Below are 16385 nucleotides of genomic sequence, written 5' to 3' on the forward strand. Positions count from 1 at the left end.
TAAAATCATGAATTCAATTAAATCATGAATTCAATTAAAATCATGAATAAAAACCATGAATTCAATTAACACCATGAATTCAATTAACACCATGAATTCAATTAAAATCATGAATTCAATTAAAATCATGAATTAAAATCATGAATTCAATTAAAACCCTAATTCAATGAAAATCATGAATTAAAATCATGAATTAAAACCATGAATTCAATTAAAACGATGAATTCAATTAAAATCATGAATTCAATTAAAATCATGAATTCAATTAAAACCATGAATTCAATTAAAACCATGAATTCTATTAAAATCATGAATTCAATTAAAATGAATTCAATTAAAACCATGAATTCAATTAAAGCCATGAATTCAATTAAAATCATGAAAAAACCATGAATTCAATTAAAACCCTAAACTCAATTAAAGCCATGAATTCAATTAAAATCATGAATTCAATTAAAATCATGAATTCAATTAAAATCATGAATTCAATTAACACCATGAATTCAATTAACACCATGAATAAAAACTATGAATTCAATTAACACCATGAATTCAATTAACACCATGAATTTAAACCATGAATTCAATTAACACCTTGAATTCAATTAACACCATGAATTCAATTAACACCATGAATTCAATTAACACCATGAATTCAATTAACACCATGAATTCAATTAAAACCATGAATTCAATTAAAATCATGAAAAAACCATGAATTCAATTAAAACCCTAAATTCAATTAAAGCCATGAATTCAATTAAAACATGAATTCAATTAACACCATGAATTCAATTAACACCATGAATTCAATTAACACCATGAATTCAATTAACACCATGAATAAAACATGAATTCAATTAACACCATGAATTCAATTAAAACCATGAATTAAACCATGAATTCAATTAACACATGAATTCAATTAAACCATGAATTCAATTAAACCATGAATTCAATTAAAACCATGAATTCAATTAAAACCATGAATTCAATTAAAATCATCAATTAAAACATGAATTCAATTAAAACCATGAATTAAAATCATGAATTCAATTAAAACCCTAAATTAAATTAAAATCATGAATTAAAATCATGAATTAAAATCATGAATTAAAATCATGAATTAAAGCCATGAATTCAATTAAAGCCATGAATTCAATTAAAACCATGAATTCAATTAAAACCATGAATTCAATTAAAATCATGAATTCAATTAAACATGAATTCAATTAAAATCATGAATTCAATTGAAACCATGAATTCAATTAAAACGATGAATTCAATTAAAGCCATGAATTCAATTAAAGCCATGAATTCAATTAACACCATGAATTCAATTAAAACCATGAATTCAATTAAAACCATGAATTCAATTAAAATCATGAATTAAAATCATGAATTCAATTAAAACCCTAAATTCAATGAAAATCATGAATTAAAATCATGAATTAAAACCATGAATTCAATTAAAACCATGAATTCAATTAAAACCATGAATTCAATTAAAACCATGAATTCAATTAAAACCATGAATTCAATTAAAACCATGAATTCAATTAAAATCATGAATTCAATTAAAATCATGAATTCAATTAAAACCATGAATTCAATTAAAACCATGAATTCAATTAAAACCATGAATTCAATTAAAACCATGAATCCAATTAAAATCATGAATTCAATTAAAGCCATGAATTCAATTAACACAATTAATTCAATTAAAATCATGAATGAAAACCTTGAATTCAATTAACACCATGAATTCAATTAACACCATGAATTCAATTAAAACCATGAATTCAATTAACACCATGAATTCAATTAACACCATGAATTCAATTAACACCATGAATTCAAATAAAATCATGAATTAAAATCATGAATTCAATTAAAACCCTAAATTCAATTAAAACCATGAATTCAAACATCATGAATTCAATTAACACCATGAATTCAATTAACACCATGAATTCAATTAACAATCATGAATTCAATTAACACATCATGAATTAAAACCATGAATTTAAACCATGAATTAAACCATGAATTCAATTAACACCATGAATTCAATTAACACCATGAATTCAATTAAAACCATGAATTCAATTAAAACCATGAATTAAAATCATGAATTAAAACCATCAAGTCAATTAAAACCATGAAGTCAATTAAAACCATGAATTAAAATCATGAATTCAATTGAAACCCTAAATTAAATTAAAATCATGAATTAAAATCATGAATTAAAATCATGAATTCAATTAAAACCCTAAATTCAATTAAAATCATGAATTAAAATCATGAATTAAAACCATGAATTCAATTAAAACCATGAATTCAATTAAAATCATGAATTCAATTAAAATCATGAATTAAAATCATGAATTCAATTAAAACCCTAATTCAATGAAAATCATGAATTAAAATCATGAATTAAAACCATGAATTCAATTAAAACGATGAATTCAATTAAAATCATGAATTCAATTAAAATCATGAATTCAATTAAAACCATGAATTCAATTAAAGCCATGAATTCAATTAAAATCATGAAAAAACCATGAATTCAATTAAAACCCTAAACTCAATTAAAGCCATGAATTCAATTAAAATCATGAATTCAATTAAAATCATGAATTCAATTAAAATCATGAATTCAATTAACACCATGAATTCAATTAACACCATGAATAAAAACTATGAATTCAATTAACACCATGAATTCAATTAACACCATGAATTTAAACCATGAATTCAATTAACACCTTGAATTCAATTAACACCATGAATTCAATTAACACCATGAATTCAATTAACACCATGAATTCAATTAACACCATGAATTCAATTAAAAACATGAATAAAAACCATGAATTCAATTAACACCATGAATTCAATTAACACCATGAATTTAAACCATGAATTCAATTAACACCATGAATTCAATTAACACCATGAAGTCAATTAACAGCATGAATTCAATTAACACCATGAATTCAATTAAAACCATCAAGTCAATTAAAACCATGAAGTCAATTAAAACCATGAATTAAAATCATGAATTCAATTAAAGCCATGAATTCAATTAAAACCATGAATTCAATTAAAACCATGAATTCAATTAAAATCATGAATTCAATTAAAAGCATGAATTAAAATCATGAATTCAATTAAAATCATGAATTAAAATCATGAATTAAAATCATGAATTAAAATCATGAATTAAAATCATGAATTAAAGCCATGAATTCAATTAAAACCATGAATTCAATTAAAACCATGAATTCAATTAAAACCATGAATTCAATTAAAACCATGAATTCAATTAAAACCATGAATTCAATTAACACCATGAATTCAATTAAAAGCATGAATTCAATGAAAATGAATTCCATTAAAATCATGAATTCAATTAAATCATGAATTCAATTAAAATCATGAATAAAAACCATGAATTCAATTAACACCATGAATTCAATTAACACCATGAATTCAATTAAAATCATGAATTCAATTAAAATCATGAATTAAAATCATGAATTCAATTAAAACCCTAAATTCAATGAAAATCATGAATTAAAATCATGAATTAAAACCATGAATTCAATTAAAACGATGAATTCAATTAAAATCATGAATTCAATTAAAACCATGAATTCAATTAAAACCATGAATTCAATTAAAACCATGAATTCTATTAAAATCATGAATTCAATTAAAATGAATTCAATTAAAACCATGAATTCAATTAAAGCCATGAATTCAATTAAAATCATGAAAAAACCATGAATTCAATTAAAACCCTAAATTCAATTAAAGCCATGAATTCAATTAAAATCATGAATTCAATTAAAATCATGAATCCAATTAAAATCATGAATTCAATTAACACCATGGATTCAATTAACACCATGAATTTAAACCATGAATTCAATTAACACCTTGAATTCAATTAACACCATGAATTCAATTAAAACCATGAATTCAATTAACACCATGAATTCAATTAACACCATGAATTCAATTAACACCATGAATAAAAACATGAATTCAATTAACACCATGAATTCAATTAACACCATGAATTTAAACCATGAATTCAATTAACACCTTGAATTCAATTAACACCATGAATTCAATTAACACCATGAATTCAATTAACACCATGAATTCAATTAACACCATGAATTCAATTAACACCATGAATAAAAACTATGAATTCAATTAACACCATGAATTCAATTAACACCATGAATTTAAACCATGAATTCAATTAACACCTTGAATTCATTTAACACCATGAATTCAATTAACACCATGAATTCAATTAACACCATGAATTCAATTAACACCATGAATTCAATTAAAACCATGAAGTCAATTAAAACCATCAAGTCAATTAAAACCATGAATTCAATTAAAACCATGAATTAAAATCATGAATTCAATTAAAACCCTAAATTAAATTAAAATCATGAATTAAAACCATGAATTAAAATCATGAATTCAATTAAAACCCTAAATTAAATTAAAATCATGAATTAAAATCATGAATTAAAGACATGAATTCAATTAAAACCATGAATTCAATTAAAACCATGTATTCAATTAAAATCATGAATTCAATTAAAAGCATGAATTCAATTAAAAGCATGAATTCAATTAAAAGCATGAATTCAATGAAAATGAATTCAATTAAAATCATGAATTCAATGAACCCTAAATTCAATTAAAATCATGAATTAAAATCATGAATAAAAACCATGAATTCAATTAAAACCATGAATTCAATTAAAACCATGAATTCAATTAACACCATGAAGTCAATTAACACAATGAATTAAAATCATGAATTCAATTAAAACGCTAAATTCAAATAAAATCATGAATTAAAATCATGAGTTAAAACCATGAATTCAATTAAAACCATGAATTCAATTAAAATCATGAATTCAATTAAAATCATGAATTCAATTAAAATCATGAATTCAATTAAAATCATGAATTCAATTAAAACCATGAATTCAATTAAAACCATGAATCCAATTAAAACCCTGAATTCAATTAAAGCCATGGATTCAATTAACACAATGAATTCAATTAAAATCATGAATTCAATTAAAATCATGAATTCAATTAAAACCATGAATTCAATTAAGTCACAAGTTCCATTAAGTGAATTTATTAAAAAACCATGAATTCAATTTTAAAAGGATGAATTCAATTAAAAACATGAATTAAAACCATGAATTCAATTAACATGAATTAACATGAATTCAATTAACATGAATTCAATTAAAATTATGAATTCAATTAAAATCATTTAAAAACCATGGATTCTATTCAAATTCAATTAGAAACACGGTTTCAATTAAAAACCCATGAAGTCAATTAAAAGACGAAGTCAATTAAAAACATGAAGTCAATTAAAAAAGCAGATGTCTGATAACATGAGACTGTTTACACAGTGAAATAAGTGGAAAAACAGGAATGTAGGAGGAGCTTACGATTTTAAATCTTAAGTTTTTCCTTTCTTGTATTGCCACAGGTTTCTGCAGTAGGCCAAAGAATTTTCTTTTTACCTCTTTGCCACAAACATTATAATGGTTTGGTAAGTTATATGCTCCCAACAGAGCTCTTCCTGGTGAACGGACATCACAACATTCCACTCGAGCTCCAACCCTGAGAGGACAGAGGCCAAGTTCCTTTCTCATGTCATTTTCGACAAGTCTCTGAAACTGGCACTACAACTCCTGTCCGGCAGACAACAGCACAAATATTACGTGATTTACCACAAAGCAAAACAAGGGACTATTTTAACGCAGCACTGACTGCCTCCAGACACCCGGCATCGCCCCACGTGACCTGAAGGACACCCAGTCTCCAGGTGTATGACGTACCATGGGTTGGAGCCCCGACCAGCAGCACTTGCGTCAGTGTCTCATTGATGAGCACTCCACCACTCGAGAGGGATGTGCCCAGCTTCCCCATTGCCTGTGAAATAGGACAGATCAGCACTGGGCACCTCAGAAACGTTCTCTGGGGTGTCTCCTCCCTGGGCTGACAGACCCCCAGCCTTCCCAACCCCTGCCATACCTTATCTCCAGAGATGGTAAACGCGCTTTGGCAATTGGGTGGGAAATAACCATATACTCGTCCCAGGCTCTGATTTCTCTTGTGTCTGCGGGACAAGTAGTTCGGCCTAGGGCGAAACACAGGGGATCCAGGTGGCCAGACATCCAGGCCCGGGAATGAAATTGTTCCTTTTCCCCACCCACCCCATTCTCACCTGAGCCTGCCAAGGGCTGTCTTCCCAAGATCCTAGGTCTGGTCTTGTTGGGTAATCCCACCAGTAAGGCTCTGAAGATGCCATGTCCACCACTTGGTCCCACCCCAACCAACCAACAGCAAATGCAAGGGGGCTCCTATTGGGGCTAAGTCGTGCTTTCCCCCTAACCGCTGTGTTGAAGGTCAAACCAAAACCTCAGAGTGTGACCTTATCGGAGAAGAGGGTCTTTACTCAGGTGCTTCTGTTGAAAGGTCATTAGGCTGGGCCCCCTTAGGACTGGTGTCCTCGTAAGAGAGGAAGTAAGATGCAGACATAGATATGAGGACCATGTGAGGACATGGGGAGAAGACAACCTGCCAGCCAAGAACAGGGGTCTCAGGAGAAGCCAGCCCTAAGGACCCCAAAGCCTGGCCCTGGGGCCACCAGAGTGCTGGTATAATGGATGTCTACTGTTTGTGTCTCTGTGGTTCTTTGCTCAGACAGCCCTAGCAGATGAAGACACTTATTTGTGAGAGTTTGTTTTAAATAAGGATACTTGCCCCAGAGCAGTCACTTTGCCTTGGAAGGATAAGAAGTCTTCACCCCTGTCCCACTCTGGGCCCCCATCACAGCAAGCACCTGACTGCCTCACCCCCGGGGTCTCCACCCACCTATTGTTCTTCCAGGTTGGGCTGCCAACCAGCAGCAAGGTCCTGTTGTCCACCTGGACACCATGCAGGGAGTATCCAAACCAGGCAAAGTCCTCCTGCCCTCTCACCGTCCAGTCAGCGGCCCCCATGTCCAGCTCTCCTAAGGGAGACAACCTACCCCTTTGACAAAGCTACAACACTATAGGAACCGTCACAGACCCAGAGCAGGGAAGATTCTCACCCACCCCATTCCACCATCACAGGCACTACCTTTGTCACTCTGACTGGAGCCAGAATAAAATGCAGCCACAATCCCCCTCTGCTTCCCTCCAGCTGGTGCAAAAGGAGAGCCAATCACGAGGTCCTGCTCACCGTCTCCATTCATGTCTGCTGCCAGGAGTGTCCAGCCCAAATTACAATAGACATCCTTCAGAGAAAGCCATGAAAGCATGCATTAACAGCCCTGGGACACACTGAATTCCACAAGTCTTAAATAAGACAATTTTAAAAAAACTCTTCAAGAGGTAGGGAGACCAAGACAAAGTTCCAACCCATTAGTTCACTAACAGACTCAAATACCCAAAGTGACTGACTGGGGCTCAATCCAAACCTTCCGAGTGAGTAGCCAGGAACCCGATTACTTAAACCATCACCTGCTGTCCACCAGGATCCTGTCAGCAGTAGGCTAGAGTCAGAATATAGCTGATTCCAACCCAGGCCCTCCAGTCTGGGACGTGGTTCCTTTGAAGTGCTAAGCTAAGCGCCTGCACTGTGAGTTCTGGATCTCTATGTCTGATCACACGATAAACATACCTGACAAGAGATTGTGATGTTCGGTGAGGAGGACAGCTTTCCTTGTTCGGCACCAAAGAAGACGTACACTGCGCCCTAGACAAGGACAATCAGTCGGGGGACCCTCAGGTTCAGGTCATGACCTGGAGACCTCGGATAAGAGCAAGGCAAAGAGGACTGACTACGAAGGAAACCAGTACTCTCCACCATGGTGATGAGCCCAAGGACAGAGCTGCATCCTATGCATTGCTGCTGTCTGCAGTCAAGTTTGACAATTCTTGCCTCTCTCATGAAAGCCCCCAAAGCAGAAACAGAGTTGCTTTCATTCTTGGTTCCCCCACATGTTGCTCAGGATCTGCCAGCTCTAATGCTCAGTGTGTCTGCAGAGTGCCTCTCCCAACCCCTTCCCACTGCCAGGCTCAGTTCAGTTTCCTCCCCGCCCCCCTGCCCCCACAGACTCCCTGGTCTTTGCCCACCGCATCTTGGCTCTGGTCTTTGCCCACCGCACCTTGGCTCCTGCATAGTCCAGTCCATCCCTCCTGGGGAATCCTGCCGTGGCACTATTCTGTCTAGGAGTCAGCTCCCTCATAAGTTGCCCATTCTGGTCCCATTCCTTCCACAAGCACTTAGTTCCCACTGTGACAAAACCAATCTTCCCCATCTTCCCAAAAATCTGAACACAAGTGATCCTGAAACAGCCACAGAGTGTCCTGGGAATGCCAACTGTGGGGAGCGATGGTCACTCCTGAAAGGGGGGCCAGGAAGCTGGGTGACCACAGGTGCCAAGGTGAGAGACTGACAGGGTTGAGGACAGAAGAAATGGAGTGTGAGGAGGAAGAGCTGGGGGGAAAAGTCTGCAGGGGCAGCAAGAAAAGACCTTGGACTGCCTCCCCTCCACACACACACACATACACATACATCCACACGTGGTGCCGAGAGCCCAGGCCTTTCAGCTCTGGGTAAGGAAGCAGGCAACCTTTTGGGTTCCATGCAAGGAAGACAGATCCAAACAAATCAGCCCCTTGCTGGGGCAAGGTGGCCATGTGAGCAAGAATTTCTGTTTGCCTTCACCACCAGTGCACATTGTTGAAGAGGAAATAGAAAAGAGAAGTACCCAGTGGAATTGGGAAAACAAGAAGCCAGAAAAAGGCAGAGGGCTGAGCAGGTGCTGTAGGGTATGCAAGGCCCCCTCACAGTGCAATGAGAGGTGAGCCCATTTGTCCACATTCTCCCTGGCATACTGCTGTTGCCCGGGTACCTGGGGTCCTCCCTGGAACCCCCACCTTCTGCAGACTTACTTTGTATGTGAGCTGCTCAGAGCCCACCGAGGGAGCACCCACAGCGAGGTCAAGAACTCCATCCTTGTTGAAGTCCAACACGGCCAAGGCAGAGCCAAAGCGACCTGCAGGCTAAAGAGACAGGTTACCTCCCAGGGGCCAAGCCCTAGGCTTGTGAAGAACACTCCAGGCTCCCTGGGGTAGGGAGGGCTGGGGGCCTGGTCATGCACAGGCTGAGGCAGCAGGAGCATGGCAGCCTGGAACGGGTGGCATCTCAGCTGGGAGTTTTGCTCTGGGAGTATTTGGGGCAAGTAGAAGGGCCAGAAAATACTAAGGTCACTCTTTGCAAGCTCCAGACTGGCAGCGAATAGTTTTGTACAGTACCCCCCAACCTCAACCCACAGACTGCACCAAACTCATCTTCGAGAACATCTAACATAGTAACGATGCAACCCCAGCAATATCTGTTGAGTACTTGGGATGCACTAGGGCCATGTTCAATGATGCCAGTGATGATCATGAAAGAATATCATAAAATGTAAAGTTGGGCCTCTCAAGAGGCACAGGCCACATTGTAAACACTCAAAAGCTTGTTCCTGGGAGAGCAACCCCAATCCTTGTATCCCTGTAAGCCCAACTGGACTTGTCAGGAGACGTGTGGTTCCAGACACTCAGAGGCTAGGGCAGGCGCTGTTACTGCACCACTGTCTGTTCACAGACAGGAATCTCTGTCTCGTCAGGGACAGTTATCTTCCAAGGTGTTTTCTAGCTCTCTTCTCAAACCACCCAGGATCAGCCTCTGACTTCAAGTACTTTACTAGGTTCTGCAGTTTTGTCATGACTTTACAATAGCTCCTTATGCAGCACCCACACCCACTGTCCACAGCTATGGTTTCCAGGGCTGGAGGTCACAGTCCCGCTCTAGGCCATCTCCAAGCCTTGCCATCTTCCGGACCATCGCAGGTCACTGGACAAGGACAGAGAGCCACCCCTCTCCTTGCTCAAGTTTACCATCCTCAGGGAGCAGCTGCTTTTCATATTCCCATCTGTAGGATCCCAAAGGATTAGACCCTCCCCCAAGTCTGAAATGGATGGCTTTGTAGAGACTTAGAGGAGGACAGGGTGACTGGGATGCTCCAGAAAGTGGGACAGCCCCTGGGACTGTGGGACCCTATATGCTTTCCATGCCCACATTTGTACAGCCTAAGCTAGATCATACATCATTATAGTTGTATTTAAAGGATACTCAGGTATGCCACTTTATCTTCTGATACAGCATTCATGTCACAGTGAAATGCTATGAGATTTGCCTGGGACATGAGTCACAAGCTAAGCCAACTACAGCCTTCCTATGCGGGTCATACACAGACTATGCAGTGCCAGGCCAGGGTCACCAAAAAGAAGCCCACACCACAGCCCTGCATTGCTGTTGTAAGGGCCAATGCATCTGATTTCTGGAAAACCTTCCAGGACTCTATGTTCCCAATAGGAATTAATACTTATTCCATGAGGAATGAGTATACAGTCATTGTGGATTCTTTCTGGTGAGTAACCAACCACTTAAAAGAATTAAATCTGGACAAACTCTACAGTTCCATAAATAGCAAAAAAACAAACAAACAAAAAAAACCCTAAGTTTTGGATAGGCAAACCATAACCATGTAAAGCGTTGATTTAGGAACAACTAGGGACCACCTAGGGTGAGATGATAGGTATAAGGGAACTCTTTCCACTTTCTTTAAAAGTTTTTTTGCCAACCCAAGATTTTCACAAAGCTAGGGTAAAAGGTTTTGTATTGTCAGGAACTCATAACCCAATTGATTCATCAGAGCAGTCCTAAAGACAGGCTTGCTTCTGGGAAGTGTTAGAGTGAAGACGCCAAGTAACAGCAGAATAACATGTACTTGAACACTAGGCCATCAGCTGTTACTACAATTGCTCCCATGGCCAATGGCCGGTGGCCATTCAGCCTGGACAATCTACCAATAACAGCAGGCAGGGACTTTCTGACCCCCTAGCCAAGCAAGGATGAGAGGCTCTCACCTGGAAGCCCTCCAGGGTCACGTGGGCCTCCTTGTCCAGATCCAGATCGATGGGGGGCAGGCCCAGGTCGTTGCCATGGAGGACATACACACGCCCAACCTGGATGTGACCGGTGCGGCTGTAGCCTGGAGCCCCTACTATGAGGTCACCATACCCATCCTGGTTGAGGTCAGCAGAGACCATTGTCCTGGAGGAAGGGAAGTGGAAGCCACTCCAGTATCCATTGAGCACAAGAAACTAGCTCCTGCTTCTTTTAGAATCCACAGCTTCCACTTTCTCTGCAAGTCTCAGAAGAAACATTCCTTCTGAGACTAAGACTATATTGTTTGTTATTCAATCTCACTCTCCCCAGCAAAACACAAACTCAAAATTGGACAAATCACAGCCTCCGAGCACTGCTGGACCATGGAATCTGGGCAGGAGGAAAGAGGCTTCGCAGAGCTTCATATGCTATCTACTGCTGCTCCCAGGATGGCCAAAGCAAGACCCAGGTTGCTCCTGAGAGCAGAGAGGATGTCTGCCCCCAGCCATATGCATAGGTTGTTTTCTGATTTGCTCAACCCAGTGCAATTTGTTCCCCATCAGCTGGCATCACATGCTCTGTGCATGTCCACTGTAGTTACTGAGGTACCTTGCTTTGGGCCAAACCAAGTGCCCAACAGATTTACTGAGCATTTCCAAGCTCAGTTAATCTACAATAAACTACAAATTGTATAAATGGGCCACCAAGTCCATAGTTCAAATGCCATTCCTGGGGCACAAGCCACCAGTTTATTCTGGTTGGTATAGCCACTTAAAGAACAAATTCAGAAACTGCTTCCCTTCCCCTCTCTTCTGAACACTGGGCAGTAGGATAGCCCAGTGGAGCATCTGTGGTTCTTTGTACCCAAGGCCTGGTGCTGGGTAGAAAAGGTTACAGGGATGAATGCTGGACAGCTGCCCAGTCCAGCAAGTGCCCTTCTCGTTCCATGAGGACAACAGCCAAGAACGGCTGCCAGTCACACAAGAGTGAATGGCCCACACAGAGCACTGCTACCCAGAAGTCTGAGTGGCTTAAAAAGCAGAGTTGCTAAACTCCTGGGAAGAAGCACAATGCCCTTAGGATTCAATAAGTGTGGTTGAAAAAAAAAATCTCCAGAAAATAGCCACTTATATCCCTCAGGCTCACTGGTGGCAAGGGTGGGGGTGTCTCTAAAGTTCATTTATAAAATTATACTGCTATTCTAGCCTTTCACTGTGTGGAGCTACAATAGTGAAGTCACAGAAACAGCTATCTGATAATAGGTTTCTAAGGTAGATTGCAAAACTAAATCTGAGATAAATATATTTCCAAGCACATATGAGCTTTACAGATATAAGACGTCACTGCTGTCACTAGGTAACAAAATGAAAACTACTTGCATTTAAACATATTTGACCAACTCTGAAGGAGATCATTTTATCCTTGTAATACTTTACCCACTATCTGGTGTTGATGGTAAATTGGATGGGAAATTAGATGTTGGTAGACATTTAAAATATGCTGAGTGGGGACCAGGTGTGGGGAGTGGGGTGCTAAAGCCGCTCCTGGGACTGGGAGGGGCTGTTGCAAGATGGCGGCTGGCCCAGGGCCAGGAGCTGGTCTCGCCAGCAGGTAAACAGGAAGTCACAGGGATAAGCTAATGCCCTCACTGAGATTACTGGCCTATCACGTAGCGCCAAGTGGACCCACGAGAAGTGATTGGTGGAGAAGGATATAAAAGTAGCCGGTAAAAGCTAGGTGAGGAAGGACGGAATGGACAGACAGGATGACTGTGATAGACAGACAGATGCAGACAGATGAGAAAGACTTGGGGGCGGGAAGGAGGGTGGCGGAAAGGAGACAGGGAAAGTACGGGAAGAACAATGGGAGGAAGGGTGGCGGAAAGAGGGCCGGCCAAAGACGTGGGGAGGAAAGCTAAGGCTAATGGGGACAGGAGCAGTGGAGATAAGGATTTAAATGCAGCCACTTTTGGCAGTGAGGGGTGTGGTTCCAGCTTTCCCAGACCCTCAAGAGCTTGCCTCATCATTTTTAATGTCGCCGTTGCTGGGCGGCAGCAACCAGGGCTGTAAAAAAGTAGGTTACGCCTCCACTTATGGTGTTGGTATCCCATGTGGGCTATGGTTCATGGCCTGGCTGTTTCACTTCTGATCCAGCTTCCTGTTTATGGCCTGGGAAAGCAACAGAGGATGACTCAAATCCTTGGATCCCTATTACCACATGAAGACCTGGAAGAAACTCCTTACCCTGGATTGGCCTAGCTTTGCCCATTGTAACCATTTGGGGAGTAAACCAGTGGATGGACGACCTCCGTCTTTCCTTCTCTCCATAATTACCTTTCAAATTATATATAATTATACACACACACACTGTGTGACTGAGTGAAGGTGCAAGGCAGATGCAAACACTAATAGGTGGCATACACTCACACATACCAACCGAGCCTTGCATAGGGCGATGACACAAAGTACGATGCTACGGGACTAGAGACGTGCTTCAGGGGCTCCTGGGAGCCACCTATGAACATGGTCCGAATATTCTTCTCCAAAGACTGGTACATGAAGGATACAGAATCCTGAAAAATAAGAAGTGTCATGGCAGGGACGTAACAAAAGAGAAAACTGTAGACCATTATCTCTGATGAACAGACACAAAAGCTCTAGCACAAACAAAACTCAACCTTCCATCTGGTGGCCCTTCACCACCGCCACCAAGAGATGCACCCATGGGAGTCAAGGAAGCTTGACAGTTGTGGCAGAGCACGTTCAGCCTCTACCTGCAAGGACTCTGGCCTCCCAACCGGTTCCTGATTCTTGTTCCCAGCCTCAGCTGTTGCAGGAATTCAGAAGTGAACATCTCTCCTTCCCTTCTCGATTAAAACAAAAAATGCTTTAAAGATCCCAAACATCCTAAGTTAGAATGCGTTGTACCGATTTCGATATTCACTGAATGAAATAATTTTTAGACAAATTTTAGAAAAGGCAAGGCCATTCACTGAACCATTGTACAACTACGTGTGTATGTATTCATTTTTGTTTTTACAAACGAGCTAAAAAATGTCAAAAATGTCCTCCAAACCATACCAAGCCACATGGACTTGAGAAGTCACCTGCAGGGTGCTGGAAGCTGCCCACTGGAGAACTTGGGTGACAACCTGCCCCAAGCTTGGGCTGCTCAGCTGTTATTAACGTAGTTACTAAAGAGGGCAGCAGGCTAGCAGCACTGGATCCAGCCAAACCCAGGGGATAAAACTCTAAGGACCCAAGAGGACACAACTTCCCAGACCTACCCCCAAAGCAGAGTCAGCTCAGAGCCAGGAGGTGGCTGCGCAACCCCAAGTCTCAGCCCCAGCCCCAGGCCCAGGCCCAGGCCCAGGCTCAGCTCCAGGCCTAGCCCCTGCCCCACCTCCTGCCCCTGCCCCAAGCCCTGACCTAGGCCCAGCCCCTGCCCCAGGCCCAGGCCCTGCCCCAGGCCCTGCCCCTGCCTCAAGCCCTGACCTAGGCCCAGCCCCAGCCCCTGCCCCAGGCCCAGCCCCTGCCTCTGCCCCAACCCAGGCCCAGCCCCAGGCCCAGGCCCAGGCCCAGGCCCAGGCCCAGGCCCAGGCCCAGGCCCAGGCCCAGGCCCTGCCCTTGCCCCAGCTAAGCACAGGAGCTGCCCTTCCCCTGCACATCTCCCAGGCAGGCTGCACACAGACTGCACATCCTAAGCTCATAGTCTGGGCTTGCTCATGACCTAGATGTCAATACAGGCACTGGGAATATAAGAATTTTCCCTACAGAATTCATTTCTTCACAAAGGAGACAAATGCAAACATAGTAAGGAATGAATAGGTATTTTAATGGAGGTTTCCTGCTGCAGGAAGATCAACGTAACTTAGGTATCCAAGTGCAAGATATAAGGAACCCTTATTTTAAAATGGTAAGGCAATGACAACAGAGCACTAAACCAAGTACCATGGCCTTGTCAACCCCTGCAGACATCATCACAAGGTAAGCTGAATCCATCTGACCTTCAAAGCCAACCACAGTCCTCCCTTACCCAAGCGTTTCTTGATTTCTTATACTCTGGTCTTGTGTTCCAAGCGAAAATTTCTAAGCATTCTGAAATTTTCCCAAGTTACTACCAGAAATGTACCTTATCACTGAACAAGTACTATCTCCTATTCATAGTCACAGTAAAATGCTACCTCCTCCTCAAAGCCCTCTCTGCTCCTCTCTAATCTGTTCCACCAGTTCACCATGATATTTACTATATTCTTACCACATCATAGCTATTTTTTTATTTGTCACACCATGTTTGTTTTCTAAAGGTTGTGTCCTTTTTTTTTCAGTTTATATTCCCCAATGCAGGATCTTCATTTAAAGATGTCCCTGAAGGTCCAGCATTGTGTCATAGCAAGTTGAGCCCCGTCCTGCGATGCTAGCACCCTATTACGGGCACCAGTTCAAGTCCTAGCTGCTCCACTTGCAATCTTGCTCTCTGCTAAATCCCCTGGAAAAACAGCTGAAGCTGGCCCAAGAGCTTGGTCTCACGTATCCATAGGCAAGATCCAGAAAGAACTCCTGGCTTCAGCCCAGTCTAGTCCTAGCCACTGCAGGCATTTGGGGAGGAACAGAAAGATCTCTAACTCTGCCTTTAAAACTCAATCTTAAAAAAATGACCTCAGGGACTCATTTTGCATGCAGCGGCATCCTTCAGCCTGGGGCTGTGCATACTGAGCCTTCAGTGTTGCTGACACATCTTGGGGTAAGGCCAATATAGGACTGGCTCAGTGCCCAGAACCACGAGGGCTTCCTGAAACCTGCCAGAGGCCCAGAGGCCTGGACTCACGGCTCCGAACTCCTCCATAACAAATCATACTGGGAGACTAGTACTTGCTGGCCTGGCACTCACACTGGTGATTTTCCACGGGCAACTGAATGGCCAGGGGTACTGCCAAACAGGATGGCCAAGAAACACAGGGTTCTCCCATGGCTCAAAGCAAAAAATTCTCACCGGAGTCCAGGATTCCACAGTGAAAACTACTCCTCTTTCAGTGTAGTTGACATTCCTTCTAATATCCTTAGATGTGGATGCAGTCAAGTTCCTGTGAAAACTGTTTTTTGGTGCTTTTGAGCTGTTGGAGAGAGAAGATGGTTAAGAATGAACAAATAACTTCAATTCTTTGAATAACCAAACTGAAAAAAAAGTTAATCACAGATTAAAAGACCATAAAAAATTCATTTTAAGATTTATTACTTTTCTATAAAGATTGATTTGAAATGTAGAATTACATAGAGAGGGAGGCAGAGAAGGAGAGAGAACATTCCATCTGCTGGCTCACTCTGGACCAG

At 40.5% G+C, this 16385-nt stretch overlaps 1 protein-coding gene across 1 annotated transcript in view; it reads right to left on the reverse strand.

Moving 5' to 3' along the window:
* Nucleotides 1-16385, reverse strand: part of GPLD1 (glycosylphosphatidylinositol specific phospholipase D1) — a 62533-nt gene that overhangs the window by 18012 nt on the left and 28136 nt on the right. The window contains exons 13-21 of the mRNA XM_040967555.1: nucleotides 16048-16168; nucleotides 13488-13627; nucleotides 11034-11220; nucleotides 9012-9122; nucleotides 7735-7809; nucleotides 7189-7348; nucleotides 6943-7078; nucleotides 6100-6205; nucleotides 5904-5997 (exon numbers count right to left, since the gene is read on the reverse strand). Coding sequence (XP_040823489.1) covers nucleotides 5904-5997; nucleotides 6100-6205; nucleotides 6943-7078; nucleotides 7189-7348; nucleotides 7735-7809; nucleotides 9012-9122; nucleotides 11034-11220; nucleotides 13488-13627; nucleotides 16048-16168 — 1130 coding nt within the window. The remainder of the gene's footprint in view (nucleotides 1-5903; nucleotides 5998-6099; nucleotides 6206-6942; nucleotides 7079-7188; nucleotides 7349-7734; nucleotides 7810-9011; nucleotides 9123-11033; nucleotides 11221-13487; nucleotides 13628-16047; nucleotides 16169-16385) is intronic.

The sequence above is a fragment of the Ochotona curzoniae genome, unplaced genomic scaffold, assembly GCF_017591425.1.
Source record: "Ochotona curzoniae isolate NIBS_2020 unplaced genomic scaffold, NIBS_Ocur_1.0 scaffold_461, whole genome shotgun sequence".
Lineage (NCBI taxonomy): Eukaryota > Metazoa > Chordata > Mammalia > Lagomorpha > Ochotonidae > Ochotona > Ochotona curzoniae.